We start from the raw sequence: 20,695 nt of genomic DNA, 5'->3' as shown, positions 1-20,695 counted from the left end.
GCACACACACAAGCACGCACACACACACACACACTCACACACACACACACCCACACACATAACATAAACATAACACAAACAATCAAGAATTTCTCAGAATTTTGAACAGGCAAGATGGAGGTGGGGTTGTATAAAATGAATTTTACATGTGAAATCTATTAACTAATCATGTTTTGGTACTTGTTGTCTAGCAGATACAAGTGAGAATTGAGTGTGGATAATGCAATTTAGTGAGACAGTTAGAATCATATAGGCCTTTCAGCGTGATTTCTTTTTGTGGAAAAAATGTGCTGGACTGGGCGGCGGTCATATTTTGTACCGCTCTGCAGTACATCTAGTTGTATTTATGTTTGGCATTTTCTTCATGTTTTTTTTTCACCAAAGCCAAAGAGCTGTTGGTTATCCTAACAGTCTCCCTGTGGCTAAGATAGCTTGGAGGAAGAAGACATCTCCTATCTTCTTCACTCCACCCACACGGAGCAGCAAGTTAGGTTTCCATCCACTTTTTAAAGCACATTGTATCTATTTGAACAAGAAATCCTGACTGGAAACACTTGAAATGCACATTTTACTAGTGGGGTGGATTACAGTAATTCTGGATTCACATGAGATATAACATATGAAAGCCCGGCACCATGGCACCAGGCCTATCTCTGATTTTGAGCTTGTCTTACCTTCTGATTGGATAGAGCATGGGACTCTTTGAGATACTGCAAAGGGAAATGTCACGAAGAAAGTTGTAGTCTTTCTTAAGACTGTGTTATGAAATGATAACCAACATAAAAGTGTTCTACGTTTTAGTTCTCCATATTATGTAAGTCTGTAGCCCTATAGTGAACACCATTATTCTTTGTCTACGTCTTAGCTCTGATCAGCTGATTGTAAGTGTCAGGTGACGCAAGGGACCTGTCAAGCGTCAGCTGATATGATTAAAGTTTAAAACGCGGAAGTGCGCGAGGAGCGGGGGAGTTTTTGAACAGTAGGCCTACCCAGGGAGTCTACGTGAGACCTGGACAAACTGTTTGTGTGGATTTCCCAACTAAAGGTGGTTTTAGCTCAGAACCACAGACATACCGGAGAGCAGTGGCGGTTCTAGGATTTTTCTGAGACAGGGGCCACAAAGGGGCCATATCATACACTGAGGGGCCAAGAACCGGTCAACATCCATACACAGAAAATCCCTTGTTCAGTAAGGCAGAGGCACGTAGTCTACGTGATATGCAGGACTATACGCAGTATACCCAAAGTCCTTTTAGGCAAGTCCCTTCATATTGCAACTTTTTTGGGCACTCATCGGGCATCCTATTCGGCAGAAATGTGCGTGCGCAAGGCTTCGCGACACCAATCTTGCTCCAGCGGCAAGTTCACAACACATGATTGGCACAATGTCTTCACATCACACCACATGATTGGCTTAATGTATTCACATGTCAAAGTTTTGCCGAGGAAGGGGTGGGATATGTGTAGACAACGGCCATATTGGCGTTACAAACTAGCCCCATGCATTTCTATGGAGGATTTTTTGAGTGCTCTGGTATACCCACTTAAAAAGCATCACCATCTCAGTATACCCACTTAAAACAGACAAGGATAGGTATTAATATTTGGGGTTGATCACAGTATACCCACTACAGCTAGACTACATCACAGCAGTAAGGTGCATACATTTCACCAGTCTTACCTTGTTCAAGTACTTCAAAACAAAAAAGCCAATACAATTCTTAACAATTTTCCCATTTATTTATAATGTGCATTGAAAACACAATATAAAACTAAAATATAATAGACACTTCTATTATATACATTCTATTAAATACATTGATATTTTTTAACAGAAATCATACATCATCATACACATTTTTCGTTAAATTAAACAAGTTTTACTTTAACTCTTTCCGCTTTTGTTGATAAGAGAAACCACTTTCACTGCCAGTTTGCGTACATTAAAACAAACACACACGCACAGTACACACACATAGCATGTGAGCAACAACTACATCATATTTACACAATTTTTTCAACAACTATTTTTACAATGGTTTGATTTGGAATGGTCTTTGAAGCCACCGTCTTGCTTCCAGTTAGAAAAGCCTGATTCTGATTTGAAGACTGACGATGGGTCATTTGAAAGCGAAAAAACTACGGAAGGGGTAGCAAAACACTAAAGATGGAATATTCCTACCATTTGTCTTTGTATCAGAAGTCATTGAGTGGCCTCTTCCTATTTCCGTGCTGCATCTTGCGGAATACCAGTTTAGGAGAGGTTGTACAGAACCATCTGCTCTAGAATGGGAAATGTCTGGAGAGAAGAAAATGAAACAAGTTTGAGTAACTTAATTGTTATTAACTTTCATAACCCACTGTCAACCTGGCGTTTCTAAAATGAATGACAAAATATGCTCACTATAGTGTCAATAGGAAATAGCATCATACCATTAGGAGCAGCTATACTTGGTGACTGGTGGTTCTGAAGACTGTGGGTTGAAGTCACCAGCTCCTGCGCCATCCCAGTCTGTAGGTGAAACACAAATGTGTGTCACAAAATCCATGCTTGTATTCAGCATGTCGTCTGGCAACTGTAAAACCAGTTATTGTTTTTTTTTAAATCATATAAAACTTGAGTGAATAGAGTAGAACATTTAACCAATTTATCTCAATGAAACTCTCCTTGTCCTAACACTTTGAGACAGAATTCATGCGAAGCCCATGAAAATAAACTCAGAATAGTGGTTAATAACTTTGCAATGATAGCTCACATTAACTACAAAAACGTAGCGTTAGCTATTAGGCATGTATTCTCATGTTCATGTTAGCAGCTGCCAAACTTTTTCCTCAAAAAAAAAAAAATCGAACGTTATTTACATTTGGTAAGGCGCACTAGCGCATGTAATATTATTAATTTCGGACCCCAAACAAACAGGATGTCAATTTCTCTGCATTTCATATAACACCATTTCAAACACATTACCTTACATAAAATCTATCAGCATGCTAACAATGAATAACAATCAAACCTCAACTCAAGTAACCTAACGTTAAGTTAATGTTAACAGTTCACTGACTAAGTCAGTTAACAGTTCACTGCAAGCTTGCTGCTGCTTCGTAATTTAATTGAAAAACTTAACATATTGGGACAGCAACAAATAAACGTCCCTTTCACATAATGATGATAATCAACATAGAGATTTGTGACTCACCAAGAAACTTCTGTGGAGGATGAAACGCCATCGGTTCTTCACGTTAGAATTCTAGCTGATACTTTCGTTAGCCAAATGTATCGGTTCTTCACGTTAGCTGATACTTCCGATAGCCAAATGTATCCTTTCTTCACATTAGCAGAGACACATTAGCCAAATGTATTCTTTCCTTTACAGTTCACTGTGTGCTTTAGCTTTCAGGCTTCATAGGTGCATTACTGCCACCAGTTGTTTGGGAATGGAATTGCATCTCTGATCGTCGTTCTCAACAAGTTTGACACTTATTGATGATTGACGGTACAGGGGCCAGTCAGGGGCCAATGAGATTTCAGATGGGGCCCGGGCCCCTGTGGCCCCGCCCCTAGAACCGCCCCTGCCGGAGAGACAGCACTGAGCTCGGAGATCTCTGTTGTCGAGTCGCTGGTATCCGGTCAGAAGGATCCTATTTTTTGTTTGTCACCGAAAGCCTCGTCGGATTCAATGTTTTCTTTGTGGATTATATGGGTTGCACTGGACGTGGATTATTCAGACTGTTTTCTTCTTTTCGGTGGATTTATGTCGTGGAGTCTCTGTTAGTTTTCGTTTGGATGGACTGTGAGAGTAACCTGACCCTAGCCAGATGAATTTCGTTCCGCTATAGCTCCGCCTAGCTTCACTCACATCCATCTGGGACCTCTTCCATTGAGAGTGATTTCTGCAACCGACTTTATGGTTCAGCCAATCAGGACGCAGGGCGGGAGTTTCATAGATGTGACATAGCGTAGAAGCGACTGTGACAGTTATTAGCGTCACGGGTTGGCTTCGATGTGAGTGGTTGAAGTAGCACGTCAATAGATGACGGACAAGTGGCTTATTCAATCATATGCAAGCATTTTTTGATTAGGCCCAGCCTTCTGAAGCAACACTTCAATGGATCGGTTCCAGATGGATGAGTGGAGCTAGGCGGAGCGAAATTCATCTGGCTAGGGTCAGGTTACTGTGAGAGCGCATGAAGTGCGTAGGCCGCGTGGACACTTTGGTTGCGTTGCTTGCGATATAAACTGTGTGGAAAAAAGTGTTTGTTTTCAAGCGTATTTCTGCTCACATAAAATCTACCTGTTAACTGTATTTGTGGTGTCTTTCCCGATGTCAGTGAAAAGCATTATTATTTATCTAGAGCCAATTCAATTTGTACTCGTGTTTAAATGGTAATAGTTAGAATCTAAAAATCTGATTGTTACAAAGTCAACATCTTATCATCTGATCACCCTCTTGACTCATCTAACTGATAATTTCAAATCATGCAAGATTGATAGTCATCTGTGTGTGTGTGTGTGTGTGTGTGCGTGTCTGTGCGTGTGTGACTACTTGTAAGCAGTAGGCCTATATCTGATAGTGTTACAGGATCCTGCAGGCCTGAAAAATAGCTATAAAAGCCAGCTACTGTTGTTATGCAAGCATTCTAATAGCATTTTAAAGTAATTAGCTAGCATGCTACTATCCAAACTAAACAGAGACCAATATTGCTGAAAGGCACCTGGCAGTAGTCTAATATACTGTAGTAGAAATAGGAAAGTAATGAGGACAGTACTAATACACTAGATTGTAAAATTATAAAGAATTAATTTCTGCTATTTGTGTTACACTCCAAACTGAGATATTGGCAAAGACTGACTATACATTTTGGAACTGTCTAGATAGACTACATAATCAGGCTAAGGCATATCATGCTCAAAGTCAAGGAGCACTAGAAAGGGTAACACTTTTCTTGACGGTATCTACGTAAGAGTGACATGACACTGTCACAGGGGCGCAGGAGATATTTTGAAAGTGAGGGGGACCAAATTGTGAACACAAACCCATAGTGAGATCAGATTTCCAGCTATCGGATCGCCACATCTGGCCCACTTTCGACCATCATATTTTAAACTTGCCAGAATATTAAGATAATACCATTGATTGTTTTCAAAATATTTTTTGATTAAAATTGTCAAAACTGTGAGATGAGCACAACGCCAGATCTGCCCTCAGACCAGCTTCTTGCTATGTGCAATTCTACTTTTATTTAATTTTTTTAGATTTATTTTACACTACTTGGGCCAATGGTAGAATACAACTAAAAGCAACATGATGTTGATATTTTATGAAGCCATAAATGAATCATCATGCCTATGATCCAAACATAGACTACATGATCAAATAGCCTAGTTAGGCCTAAAGTACCTAAATTGTCTGGTATAAACCAAATCAACTCTCCACTATGTGTCTGCAGTTAATATTTATGCAATATTAGAACATGTTGGCTTAACAAGTTACCAGTCTAGAACACACAGAAAATTGCAACAGAAAGTTGCCTTTATAATCAACTACTATTTGTTCCAACAGCATTTAAACTAAGCATTTATAAAATTGAAAAAATATATTACATAAGAAGTAAAATAAAATACTGTTACTGTAGTAACTGTACCACATTATCCCAAGCTTCAAAGAGCTCCCCATGTCTGTGACAGCCAGACGTGACACCGCTAAATTCTCAGCTTGTTTATACCCCACACTGAACGCGTAAGAAAGGCCCATCACTCTGGGGTGTGGTAGCCTACTCTCTGGGATTTATGCACCAAGGTAACTGAAGTATCCAATTTGTGTCTTGAAATTATGTTTGAAATAAATGTCTTAGAACAAAAACTTTGGGTAGGCCAATATATAGTTGTATTTTATAGTTAGGCTAGTGAAAACGAGTTGAACAGTAGGCTAGTTGAGTTTGTTATCAATAAACATAACAGCTAATGTCATGTTGAGCAGGAGATAGGCTACCATAAATCCTCAAATTATGCCGGGGATTGATTCTATTTATAGCCGGACAAATAAAGGCAGGTTCCCATATTTGCCTATACCATACCAACAATTGCCATCAGTCCACCAGCACTAGAAGACATTGCTTTGATTTGTCAATGAAATAACACCTCTTCTTAATATTTTATTATATTGTTGGTTGGATTAATAAAGTCGTTTTCCTACCATGGGTCTCCAACACACGTTCTCAAGCTCATTGTCTTGCCGCCCCTTTCGAGCTAATTGCCAGAGGCTGAAGCCTACTACATTTAACACATTTTTTGCGTGACTCAAGGCATTCCAGCCTACGAATTTAATAAAAAGTAGCCTACTAAATCATGCATAATTAAACAATAACTCAATTTAGGCTACTTGGCTACGCAAAAAGGTTTCTATTACAGCACAACCCCTATTCAATGAATGGCTGCCTTGTCTCGCAATAAACAGCGGTGGAAATCCCGACACATTTTCAAATGCATGAAACATAACAGTGAACCATCAAATATCTCCCAGAGTTCAGTGCCCATCAGTCCCAACATTTAGCAATATAATCAAACAGTCCAAAAGTAAATTGGATCCCAAACCAAACTGAAAATGTTATGCTTTTGATGGCCTACCAGTATGCCGCTCCAAACGAAAAGCATCTCTAATGATGGTTGTTAGTAGACAAACTGGCTTCAGATATCCAACAGAGTGAATATGAGATTGTGCAGTCTTACAGTACTGTAGATGGCTGTGGTTAGTGATGTGATGCTGTTAATGGGGAGTTTTACATAGTTAGCGCAAACCCTATAGGTTATTATTTATTTAGCGTATATAAGGCTTTTTTTCCTTATCAAAAGTGAGGGGGACGACGGCCGTCTTTTCAGCACTGCGTGGGACATATCCCCCACGTCCCCCGTGCCTCCTGCGCCCCTGCACTGTCATGAACACATGACACTGTCATGATACACGAACCCTAACCCTAAGGGAGGAAGGGTTGCTGTGGTTATTGTTGGCAGCCAGGGAGGTTGTTCAGGAGAGTACTGGGTTCAGCCCAAATTAGTTGGTGTTTGGGCATACCGTGTGTGGGCCGCTGGCTTTAGTTTGTGATTCTGTGGTGGAGTTGGAGCTGTCTTGAAGTTTGTGCACTTCCTGTGTACCTGTTCTGTCTGGCAGAGGCTTTTTGATCTTTGGATTTACTGTCATAGATCTATCTTTTTGTAAATAAATTATACTTCTTTGCCTTACCTCTTGATTGTTTTCCCAATTTCCCAACAACAAACAAATGAGTGAGGCGGTTCAAACATGGCCAGGCCCAGGCAGACTAGCTTTAAAAGTTTTTTCAGAGGCCAGACGCGATGGATGATGATAAATTGGTAACGTCTGAAGCCTCAGATGTCCGGTCAAATCCACCACCACCAGATAAAAAGCAGAAGCGTCGGGCGTATCTGTCGGAATCAGTGACATTGGGAGTTGCGGGGGGTGCGGCCGCTCCAAAACACTGTCATTCTCCGTGTACACTGGACATGCAAAGTGTTCTTTACCCAAAGCATACAGTAGGCCTATGCGTTCTCTGTCTATGATCTGCAGGGTTAGGGCCTCCTCGATGAGGAGATTGCTGGTCCGCGGATCATTTCTGGCACAATTAAACGGTAGCCTATCATTGAACCGCGGCCGAAAGAAAAAGAAACTAAACATTTCCCAGAATAGGAAACATTTCTTAATTTATTGTTATCAAATAAAGAGGCATAGCATTAGGGGGTAGTGGTGTGAGCAAACAACGAACGAAGCGGACTCTTGCTGTCCATGAAAAGATAGGCTACTGGCTAGATCTTGTTAGGCATGTTTAAGTTAGGCTAATGAACATGTTGCATTCTATACAACCTGATTATGTCATTCTTTAAGCTACATAGCCTGTCTCCAGTTCATCAAACCATCAAAATGTACGGAAAACGAAACCTGACCGGCACCATTTTTGTCTAGCGGAAACTCTGTTATACATCTGTTATAAATCAATTTACAAAACAGATCACTGAGCTAGTATTAGCCAATGAATAACTGCCTACAAGGGAAGAACTCCTCCAAAACGAATCATGCACACTTATTGTCCACTTGTCCATTTTATCGCATTACAGTTCCTTATAGGATTCCGCTTATTTCTAATGGGGAAAACTCCAAATAGTAATGTTATCTAAGGTCGTCTAAACACCAAATTCACCCTCACCCTTCCCTCTCTTTTTGTTATGTTGCAAACATAAATCATGTATACTATAGCATAATACATGCAACATAATAGAGATCTTTGCACCTTCATCTCTTTACCAAAAATAGTGTTGCCAGCTAACCAAAACAAATGGGCAATATTACACTTAAATATGGATTTGGAAAATGGATTTCAGCATGGAAAGTGTTTCAAGTGACGTCCAGTTCATTTGCCTCTTTAAGGATGAAACAATCAGGGGGAAGCTCTTTATTTATATTGCTGAGCTCTTTACTTAGCTTCATCTGAGGTTATATAATGAGACAGTCTTCTAATTCAAAGCAAATAATTATACCACACATTCTTTCCTTATTAAAAAGAGAGGCACTCCGGAAAAGCCTCTGCAAATAAACAGCTTTATATAAGCAATTAGTAGAGTTGTGGGAAAAAATCTGTTTAATTTCCTCTTGACTCTTGTGAAATCTTACAGCGCAAGAATAGATACTGGCTGGGACATTTTGCACTGTGATTATACATCAAGAGCACTTGAACTTTTGGACTCCATTCAGGTTTCTTTTTGGGATGGATTTTCCAATGGCTTTAATGAAGCTTGCACTACATGACATTGTCTTAAGAGGAATCCACAGCTCCTCATAAAGTGACCTGATTGATGGGGCCTGGATCCTGAAGCATGTCACTTGGGGCCTTTTTTCACTCCGCATTCTTCCTCCCTGCCAGAACTGTGCAAGTGCAAGCAGAGATGTATCATGGCAGAGATTTCCTTCCAGCAATGTCACTTGCCACAATGGAGCAGGTTTATCGTAGCTCCACCAATGTTGACATTTACCATGGAAGGAAGTAGGGTCTCAAAAGGTTGACTCCAAAACTAAACAAAGAGTCGGAGTCACAACAAAAACCTGCGTAATGGACAACATTGGTGTTCCTTGGTGTGTTAGGAGGACCATAAAAAAATGCCAGCATGAGATTAAATTGACTTTCCTGTTTAATATCTGGATCTGGCAAGAGCCACATGGCCTTAGGATAAAACCTGATTGTGGGAAAGGCCATTACTCACTGAACATTTATGTTACAATGATAACATCATTATAACGATTACACTGCTCGAACCTTTACACTGGGCATTGTGGGCATCTCATAAGGAGACCTGCACACTGACCTCCACTACATATGTGTAGCATAGCTCTCTTATGTTTTAATCTGTATTTAAGAAGTTATGCATAATACATCAGACATGATAGACATCTATCAAAGTTGTGATACGGTTGGATACTGTACTTCCTAAAGAAGATGAGCGGAGATAAGCATTTCCAAAAATTGCAATCAACATGCAGTTTTACAAAAGTGATCAAACACTGCATGAAAAATAGTGTACAGAGCGGCAGTGGCTCAGGAAGTTGAGGAGTCATCCAGCAACCAGAAGATTGCTGGTTCGAGCCCAGCTTCTCCTGACCCTGTCGAAGTGTCCTTGAGCAAGGCACTTAACCCCAAAGTGCATGACAGCCTCTGCCATTGGTGTGTATGAATGTGAGGTACTGTACGGCATTGTAAAGTACTTTGAGTGCTGGGAGGAGTGAAGAAGCGTTATATAAATGCAGCCCATTTACCATTTAAAAATAGTGTGTATGGTAGTGTGCCAACTAATTTGATATTTATATTTTCCTTTATCAGAAGGACTATCTATACCACCATGTTACCATCCAACTATAGAAAAAACAGTCACTCGATTATCCTTTCTCAAAAATTATTGAAAAATGCACAGGAGAGTACATACAATTTCAATTTCACTCAAATTGTGTTCAAGTTAATGTTCAAAAACTGGGCTATGTGCATTTCTGACAAATAAAACCATACACAACAATGCCACCCAACAATAATGCCACGACCGCTCCTGTCTCTGTCTGCTCCTGCCTTTGCTGTACTGTTGAGTTAACTTACTGAATACAGAATAAACTTAGAGCTTATTGTTGAGAGAATGGCTATCAGTGTAAGCACACATCCTCTGGCGATACACCCATTATATTGCAGTTTGAATGACAGATTTTGAAGGGAAAACTATCCATGGTGTAGATAATGCATTTAGGTAGAAGCTGTTATTATTTCAGAGGTTTGCTATTGCTTGTGGCCATACTGTTAACCTTTCTCTGATGGGCCAGATGGCCAACGTCAGTTAATGTATAATTTCCCTTGAGGGTGATTCATTTTGTTAGCTGTATCAGTAGCATATCCCAAACAGGATAGGGCAGTGTTCCTCATTCAGATTGTATTGTGCTTCTCCAGCAAAGAGTTATTTGCACTGAAATGACTGAAGCCAGTCAAAATACAAATGCAGCAGTCTTTGTCACATCTCAGGGGATAAAACAATGTTATCATGAGTTAGTGTCATGAACAATATATGAATGCCAGTCTAGCACTGATACTGGTGTGATCTAGTTTGCTGTGAAACAGAGATTCATTGTACATTTTGTATGGTGCACTATATGCGGTGTTGTTACCCTGTCAGGGAGCAGTTTAATATCTAGATTTGACTTAATTTCAAAGGACCATCATAAACTATGAACAAACAATCTCTCTGTCACTGACAATAAGGAATAAGGGTTAGTAATGGATTTGAGGTTTACATTGGGTGTAGGCTCTTGTGTGGCTGGCAGGTGAAGTTTAGTTGATAAACATTTTAAAGTAAACATTTTTAAGTGACTAAACACTTTTACCCAAAGCAACACAGATTCCCAACAACGAGTTTGAGACTTGGATTCGGGCTGACTGATTGTCCTTCAGTGACCCTACCACTGGACTTTTTTACAAAGTGTGTTGAAATAACCGTTTCTCACACAATAGATCATTACAATACATAGTGGCCCATGGATAGTGCAGTGGTGGAAAGTGGATTGTTCAACACAAGAAATATAGAGTTGTGGATGAGGAATTGGAGAAACATCAAATGCTCCTAAATGAGCAATTCACATTTGAGTGTAAGCTCTTGCAGTTTGAAGGATGTGTTTTGCTGCCAAAGCCATAATTACACAATTGTTTACATGTTCTTTCACAGGGCTGATTTTTTGTGATTTTTGTGAACAGACTTTTTTTTGTGATCAACTGTTTATTGAGTTATATAAACCCGGGGGGTAGGGGCAAGACGGTTACATGAAATGATATATAAAAGCATACACATAATCATGTAAAAAAGTAGAGTGAAACCAAAAGATAAAAATGCAAAATGATAAAAAAAGATTTTTACAGAAAAAGAGAAAAAAAGAGCACTCAACAGCAGGGCTGATGTTTTAATTTAAATTTTCCGGAGCTTGTATAGTTTTTGAGTTGTCTTCTCACTCTTCCTTGTTTGTTGCATGTAGAAGTATTGTTCCCCTGTATTGGTTGAAACACACCCCATAATCATGTCCCAATGATTGCAGTACCAGACTCAAATTCTGACTAGAATTGAATCTGGCTAGGCGGATAAACGGCCAGAGCAACGAAGAGCACTGACCGAAGAAGTTGTCAGTATTTGTTGTTAGAGAGCCCATCATGAGTGTGGAGAGAGGTGAATCTAGGACACCAAATGCTACCTTTTGGAGGTTTTCTGGGCATAATTCAATGAAACACGGATGAAGGAAGGTGCCTGCTTGATAACCCCAGTGAAATGCCCTCGAAGGCTCTTCTGATGTTAATGTCGACAAAGGTTGCTTTAATGTTGATTTTTGTGTTAAATGGTAAAAAGATTGGGTGTTGATTGGCCGCTGTGCTAAATCCCCTACCTATAGCACTAGGAATTTATATCAGAAAATCTGAAAATATCTAAAAAATACAGTAATATCCACGATTGTGCATGTTTTGATAATATAGGCATATGGCCCTCCTGAAAGGGAATATGTCTAGCAGCACCCCACTCTTGTCTGGGTTAGGGAAAGCCCGCACTGACCTCACACTTTTCTCAGCCACAAGTACTACAGGAAGTGCCTAGTAAAACATGGCTTTAGACAAAGGTTTGGTGGGTAAACTGTACCAAAAGTGCACTTTGTCCTACCATCACTGCACATCTAGTACCCTCTCTTCTCTAACCGAGAGCAAGAGCTTTCATCATCCTCATGAGTTGATTGTCATCACCTTGTGTTTTTGAAAGCGGCCTCTCTCCCCTCTCTCTTCCTTGTGAAATGGTTATCACCCTGACGATCATACCTCTGGTTGTATGGTGCTGTAACACAAAGACTCTCAGATGTTATCACCCTGTATTTTTGGACATAGAAGCACAGCCCCTCATTGCACCTTCTACCTCCATACTAGAAGGCCTTTCAGTCCACATGGATGGATTTGATCAGCTGCAGCCTCCCTTTCCAAATTAAAAGTTTGATCATTAGAAGAATCAGACTTAATCTCTTAATATTAAGAAGTGTTTTCATTTCCTTTTGTAGTCGACATTTGTGAAATTATATGTTCCTATGGATTTTGGTGGCAAGCACAGATACATGTTGTATACTATGCATTACTGTAAAATATCACTGCTGAAATAATATTTTTCTAGATCTAATGCTTTAAAAAGATCCAACACATTGACACATTGAGAATTTCAACTAAAATTGTACTGCATTTTATTGAGGCCTGAATTGATTAAGTGATTAGTTTTCAATGACATTTTAATGGTAATTGTTTGGTAATTTGGTGGTTCCAATCATTTTCTGATTGACCACTTTTTTTATTGATCTTCCCAGACCACCATTATAGTCATTTACAAGGCATTGCATTTCGTTGTGATTATCTTTAAAAGGAACCTCCAATATTTCTGTCATAAATGGAGATTAACCCTCTATAGTGCATTCTGCTCAATCAATAATGCTCATAATATGCATGCATTTTTGTTCACACATAGGGAGATAGTACTCTCAAAAAGTGGCACAGATTTGCCCTTACAATTCACAGTAAAAAAAAGTGATGTGAGTTTTAAGAGTTGTACTGTATGGTTTATAGAGTTGTTTATTGTTGTAAATTTTAGGGGAAGTCCAAACATACTGTAGCTCTCAAGTTCTTCAAGTTATTTTCCCTTTACATTATTTAAATAGTAATCAATCACTGTACAGATGGCAACTTAACCGTTAACTCTTTTTAAGTTCCCTGTGCTTTATCACCACTGTTCAGTCTGGTAGATTCAGCGCACTGTTGTGTGGCAGAAAAGCCTTTGATTGGTCCAGAGTTTCTGGACCATGGCCAAAGGATAGTCTCTATATAAACATGGAGAACCAGAGCTGCGCAAGGAATTCAAAAAGACCGAGAGGAACAGAACTTATCTTGGAAAATGTGTAAAGGATTAGCTGCCCTGCCCCAGACATGTCTGGTGAGGTGAGATCTCCATCTGATGACATTCATTTATACCATTTTTAAAGCCTTCTCTGTTTTTCCTGCTTGCTTGACGTCTTTTGCTTTTACCTCCAACATCAAACAAGGAGGTAAATGAAAATCGAGTTTGCTGTACAAAACAGAGAGGGGAGATTATTAAATATGTAGCGGGACTAGCATTTTTGGATGTGAATACTGGCTTTAGAACAGAAGATCAGAAAGACTAGTTTTTTGTTACTGTATCAAAGCTGTTATCTGCTCTTTTAAATTTCAGTAAAGTACACAAAAGTTGGCAATGAACCTTGTTGGGTGGAATATCAACATGATAAAATCTAGTAAAACTTGATGTAAATTTGGTGTAAAACACAGAAGGTATTGTAAGGTTGGCTCCTTATTTCTATCACAGCTGTTACTGAACATAGTCACTGATTTGACTCATCTGTCTTTTTTGACCCATATTTTCTCTATCAGCTTGCATTGATTCTCATTACTCTTATAAATATGTTATACAGACACAATGGTAACCCGTAACCAATTTCACCTTAATCTCTCATATATAATGTCATAGCACCTCGAATAATTTTCATCTAAACAATTTCAGAGAAACATAATTGTTTGAGACATTCTATTCTGAGTTTGCATTCTATTTGGTCCTGATCAAATTACTACATTTTTAGAGCATGAGGCTTTATTTCTCAATAGTAACGTGAACCTGCACAAAGTGGTGGGGTATTCTGTTGTGTGCAAGTTATTGTACCAATGAATGACGCACTTCAAAATGTATCATGCTTTGACATTTGCTAATGTGAATCAGCAGTGTTCTCTAAACATTCATGAAATAGGAGAGCTTACAGTGACCTCACCAAGGCAAATAACTACTGAGCTTTAACACATGAGGGCTTACAGTATGTGCCAACCATGTGACCCTGGAAAGTAAATATGGGCCGGGGCAATACAGTTACACCTCGTATAACTCGGACTTGGATGTCTGATGAGGACACTTGATCATAAACACATCTCAGAAAGCTTCCCATCATAATGATCTGAGAACTGATGTACATCTGAATATAGGTCTGCGAGAAGATAGTGTGTGGAGGCAAAAGGTCAAGTACATGACAACCAAAAACTTAATATCAATATGCCTATTTGTATTGGATTTATATTGATCCCATTGCTGTTCCTTTGCAGCTGTATTTACTCACCCCCTTTCGGACAAAAATGAACATTTCTCATATTTCATAGAATTAAACTGTTATACTGTTTTGTTATACATATTTTGTCAACTGTCATACAGGCCTTTGCTATTCGGCGTTGATAAAGCACATAGCTGTAAGGTTTGTTTTAATGTTGTTTTGTTTACTCATTATATAGATAGATAGATATATAGATAGATATATAGATAGATATATAGATAGATAGATAGATAGATGCTTTATTGATCTCCAATGGGAAAATCAAGAGTTCATTGGTAAGAACCTTTAGGTGTTTAATAATGTTTTTGACACAACATGTTGAACATTTGATTTCTCCGTCACGATTTAGGGCTAAGGAGATCAAGAGTAAATTAGGAATCCTCCTCCAAAAGCCAGAAAATGCCATTGACCTGATTATCCCCTATCCTGAGAAACCAGAGAAGAAGCCAGAGAAGCTTCAGAGGTAAGCTACCACAGTTGATCCATCCCCTAATCCACCTCCTAAAATCTGTGTCATTTTGAAGACATTCAATAACAAAGACCATATGGTAGCAATTGTGACAGTGGTAACAGAGAAGAGTGTTATGGCTTCAGACAGGGGTGCTGCAAGGCAGTGGGGTGGTTGGGGCTAGGATGATTCCAAGGGCCCTTCACTGATAGGGGCCCCCACAGAACTTGAAAAGCATTATTATTATTATTATTATTATTATTATTAGGAGGTCTGAACATTATCTTATTTCACAGGGCCCAACATTTCTTGCAGCACCCCTGGCAACAGACAATGTGAGATCATACTATAAAGACTCCCCATCTATTTAAATGTATGAAAAGCATGTGTCCAACAACACGTGAGAAAGAGAGAGAGAGAGAGAGAGAGAGAGAGAGAGGGGAGAGAGCTTTGTGTGGAGAGAAGGCCTGTAATGGAAAAGTGTGAGGGGAGTGTTTATACTGTAAATTGCATCCCAATTGACCGAAAAAGCATTGCTTACTGGCTGGTCCTCAGTTGGCTTGCGCAAGGGCTTACATAAGTTTTGCTCAGAGACATGGTTCTGAAGTGTTCCAACTATAAACATCAGTTAAATCTAAAGAATTTCCTCGGAGAGGCACTTGAAATGACATGGAACATTGCCATCGTAAATGAGATGGTGACAGTTCCTTTAGCACAAAGAGGTGATTGATTGAATGGATTTTGTAACAAAAAAATACAAAAGTGGATTTTCCTTGCTATAATAAGATTGGCTATATAGTTGAGTTCTATGCATATGGTGGTCAAAAGTGACTTTTTGATTACAGTAGATTGATTGGTCAATTATGTTATTTTCACCACAAGACCCACCCCTGAAGAAGCTGCCCACTGGCGTGAATCTCTGGATCAGGTTCTGGCCAATGACTGTGAGTTTCACTGAATGTTTTGTTTTCTAAAATCTAAAAGGACACAAAAATATGAAGCCAAATTTAATCGAAAATTATGTGTTGTGCTTTCATTGATTATTTGTGCCAAAATTAAGAGCTGTATGTCTTATACCTAATACCCATCTCTCACTGACCCATTGTCAGTTAATGTAGACCTTAAAGTACATTACAATAAGTCTGTTAAACATTGCATATACTGTAATGTGCAGTAATGTGCTTATACGATTTATAGTGGAGCTGGAAAAACTGTAACAAGTCACAAGAGTGGCAAAGTCACTTTTCCCTGAATTTCCTGAAATTTTGCATATATTTCACAGCAATAATATCCCTCCTGTCTCGTACATGCTTTATGTTAGCTGGGCAGAAAACTCCATGCCCACCATGTGTAATATATATCTGTGTCAGAAACCTTACAACACTGATCCAGGTAGACTGATGAGCATGCACTTGTATGTGTAAACTGTTTTGCTCATCTTGGACAAAGTGTGTGCAGATGGAGACAGGAGCTTTAAACTCTACTGCCCTACTTAGCTACCTTACCACGGCATAATATATTGGTGACTGTTTACTTTAGGCTATGGATTAACATGCTATAGTTGTTATGAATAATACATCACCTTCAGTTATATTAAGCCATAAGTACTGTACAGTAACATACTGCAGAAATTCATGATGCGTGAAGTAAGCTACAGTAATTTTCTAAATAGTTCTCATTCATACTTGCAAACCAAATGTTTTCTTGTAATAATGGAATTTGATGGATAATAATCAGGAGAGTGTCACCATTTTATGTGTTGAATTTTGTAAATAACAGCAAACTTGCCAACAGTGTCGCGAGCGGCTCTGAGAGAGAACAGAGCCTCAGTAAGCTTAACCACAATGGATGGTTAGATAAAATCAAGATAAAAGGCTGGCTTATAATGTGAGAGCCGATATTTTTTCAGCCCTCGATTACCAAATATATGTGCTTGCTGCAACATTTTTGACAAGCACAAACCACATAACATGAGGAAAACATAACAAGGGTCAACTCATTCTTTTGTCTAAGGCCAGCCTTCACTGATAGGTAATCACCGTTCACAAGGCTTTTGCTTTCAAAACAAACAGCCTCGCCTGCTAAATTGACTGTTTGGCAGATGTTTTTCTCATTATTCGGAAATGCGCAGCCCCTAGCTCTGTCAAATTGTGAGAGAGTTAAAAGCAAGCCACGAAATATAAATAATGCACCAGGCTCACGGATGCAATACTGTGTCCTGTGCCAGAATGTCCAACTCTGGCAGGTCTGGCTGGTCTGCGTGGAGGCTCACAGTTTGTACATATACTGTATTGTGGACTTTCCTCTACAGATGGTGTGGCCACTTTCAGGAACTTCCTGAGGTCTGAGTTCAGTGAGGAGAACATTGAGTTCTGGGTTGCTTGTGAGGACTTCAAGAAGACCAAGAACCCCATGAAGATGGCAAACAAGGCCCAAAAGATCTATGAGGACTTCATTCAGACTGGTGGACCTAAGGAGGTGGGTTGAAAGCAAATTAAATATTTTTGATGTTGCATCACACATTTCATTTTGATCCGTCGGGAATCCAAGCTAATATTTTCATGGGAGGGTTCAGGGATGAGTGGTTGAAATCACTGATGCTTCTCTCAGGATGCTTCGCAGGAAGAAAAATGAGCTCAGCACCACTGTAAAGCAGCCAACAGACCTCATTGTTCATATCAATGACTGAGTGATTATCAGGAGCTATCATATTGCCTGCATTCTCTCAAACTTTTTCTGGAGTCCTGAGAAATACTAACCGTATTTCTTGGAGAGTCATCACCCCTTATGTAAACATCAGTTTGGAGAAAACAAGTAAAACACCTGCCAAACAGTGTGTATTTCAGCTCTGCACAGTCTATTTATGCTCAACCCAGAATTATATGTTCTTTCACCGAAATGCTTACAATAAGGGTGTCAGCAAATATGGGTGTCAGCATCTGTTTTGTGAAGTCATTGACTGGTTTTATAACCAGTAAGGTAAATATTTAGCTAGAATTAACCACTCAATCATAGTAAGTTTATATACCTCTTTGTTTAATCACAGTTTGTTTCAAGATTAGCAGTTTGCGATTTTCATAATTTAGTCATTACAATCCTCTCTGTTCTTCCTCTAAAAGGTGAACATTGATCATGTTACCAAAGACGTGACCCTGAGGAACCTCGTTGATCTGTCCCCTGCCACCTTTGAGCTTGCCCAGAGCCGCATCTTCACCCTGATGGAGAAGGATTCCTTTGGCCGGTTCCTGAGATCTGAGATGTACCAGGAGCTTCTGATCTAAAGCTCTGGCAGGGCTGCAGGGAGACCAAGTCAGGTTACTAAACCCAACAGATCTTACCTGACGACCAAAAAAGGCCCTTTTATAGAGTTTGGTTTCGAAAAGAAATCTGATCTATTCCTGTGAAGAAAGGAAGACAAAACGACAATGACATGTTCTGGTACCATTTTGACTTCAGACAGATTTCACAATTGGGAAAGCACATCGGTGGGGACATTGTCTGATCATTAAATTATGCCTCTTAAATATTAAGCAAAACTGAATTCAGTTCTGAAATTGACCTTATGTCTCCCTGCAGCCTACTAAAACCAGCTTGAAAAATCATTCAGAGGAGAACAGAAATAACACAAGATTGGATAAAATTGGTGTATTTGTGTTTGGATGATTTAACCCCAATTTTATTATGTTTTCCTGATTAAATGGGGCATTCAATACATATCCTGTAAATTCACATAAAGTCACTGCATCACTTATATGACAGTAGCATTTACTTTGTTGTCAGACCAGCCATTACCATCCACTAATGAAAACAAGATATTTCACATTCGCCCTTTTTGTCCAGAAACAGAAGTGATTCACTTAAAAGAGAAGAAGCCCCAAGAGATTACTATACTTTCATCATGAAGCTTTAAATTGAGAGTGGGAAGCAGGAAATGTCTTTTTTCAAAGGCAAGTTTAATATTCACAGAGCCATACAGTAAATAAAGATACCACCATACAGACACATCGCACATCGCACACACACACACACACACACACACACACACACACACACACACACACACACACACACACACACACACACACACACACACACACCACCAACAACAACAACAACATGAGTAATAAGTAACCTTGAAGAAAGCCTCTGGCCTTCGAAAAGCCACTCTGGGAACAGAGAAGAGAGATTTGTGTTTAGCACCTAGTGCCGCACTGCAAGTTGCTGAGATGGGAATATCAAGTAGGAACCAATCTTGACAGAGAACTGGGTAGATTTCAAAACAGGCTGACATTTTGGTCCTCAGGAAACATTTGGCCATATATTCCAACATAGTCCTATTTATTTTCTACTGATACTATACTAAATCAACTGTGCCTATGGTGTTGTTTCCTGTTTCTCCCTTAACTCTTCAATACCATATGTAACTGATTTTTCTTTTGGAACGTACTAAAGCCTTAGCCTGAATTCTAAAATCTTTCTGTTAGCACAATCCAGAATAATTCTCCTGATTAAGAGGATTTCAAGCATGCATCAGGGCGTAATCAAACATTATAAAACTCTATTTTATGCTCAGTATGTTTATGATGATATGTGTGTGGTCTCTTTATACAATATCCAAAGTATTTCACAATATATTATATATCCTTAGCACTTTACACTATCTTAAGTCCTTATTATTTGCCTACTCACTTTTGATTGAAATTGAACTCTGCTGGCCACGAGTTCACAATTTGGACTGTTTCAAACCTTTCAAAAAGGAAGTACCAAGCCCATGGGAATGCCTCCCCACTGATATTTCCACTTTAAAGATAATTATTTTGATTAATTTGACCATATAGAGTGAATTCACCATTTCAAGTATCAATGCAAGTGTTACTTTCCCTCAAAATAAACTTTTTTCATATTTACAGTCAATGCATAAAATAGCATCAAATGAATTTTCAACATTTTGATTATTTCATTTGATGAAGATGGCAAAAAATAACAAATAATGAGGACTTAATTTGTGCTAATCACCTTATATTTGACGTAGAATGTGCATGTATTTTGTGTAGCCAACCATATATATATAAAATGCATCAATACATTAAATATCTGAGGATGTATTTATTTTTCTATGTAAATATCTATGGTATGGAGGAATTAAATTCTAAGTTATTCAATAATGCAGCGCTTTATTCACTATTGTCTGAGGATGAATCCATCCCAGAACAACGTGGCAAGATCATGTCATTCTTTCACTGTCATAAATGCAAAAATAATATACATTTTGATTTGTCACTTATTCTGTGTCAAGCATCTACTGGTAAAATGTACAATTTGGGGGTTTCATTGCAGATGAACAGAATATTCGATGTAATGGATTTACATATCTGAGAACTGACCGTGAAATTATATTTACTTTCTTTGTTTTGTTGGTGGCTTACAGCTCCTAAAAGGGTGACGGAGGCCCAGTGGATGGCACTGTTCCACATTATCCTAGGTTATTTTTGTCTTTCCAAACAACTGCTTCAGGTGT

General features: G+C 39.0%; 1 protein-coding gene across 1 annotated transcript; it reads left to right on the top strand.

Annotated features, from left to right (window-relative positions):
• Positions 1-13,432: 13,432 nt before the first annotated feature.
• Positions 13,433-20,461, top strand: rgs5a (regulator of G protein signaling 5a). The gene is made up of 5 exons (XM_042056477.1): positions 13,433-13,539; positions 15,079-15,192; positions 16,060-16,121; positions 17,489-17,655; positions 18,297-20,461. Exons 1-5 carry the CDS (start codon positions 13,496-13,498, stop codon positions 18,456-18,458), a joined length of 549 nt encoding a protein of 182 aa, XP_041912411.1. The 5' UTR covers positions 13,433-13,495; the 3' UTR covers positions 18,459-20,461.
• The last annotated feature ends 234 nt before the right edge of the window (positions 20,462-20,695 follow it).

Source organism: Alosa sapidissima, chromosome 12 (genome assembly GCF_018492685.1).
Source record: "Alosa sapidissima isolate fAloSap1 chromosome 12, fAloSap1.pri, whole genome shotgun sequence".
Lineage (NCBI taxonomy): Eukaryota > Metazoa > Chordata > Actinopteri > Clupeiformes > Clupeidae > Alosa > Alosa sapidissima.
This window is presented reverse-complemented; position numbering and strand designations above follow the sequence as displayed.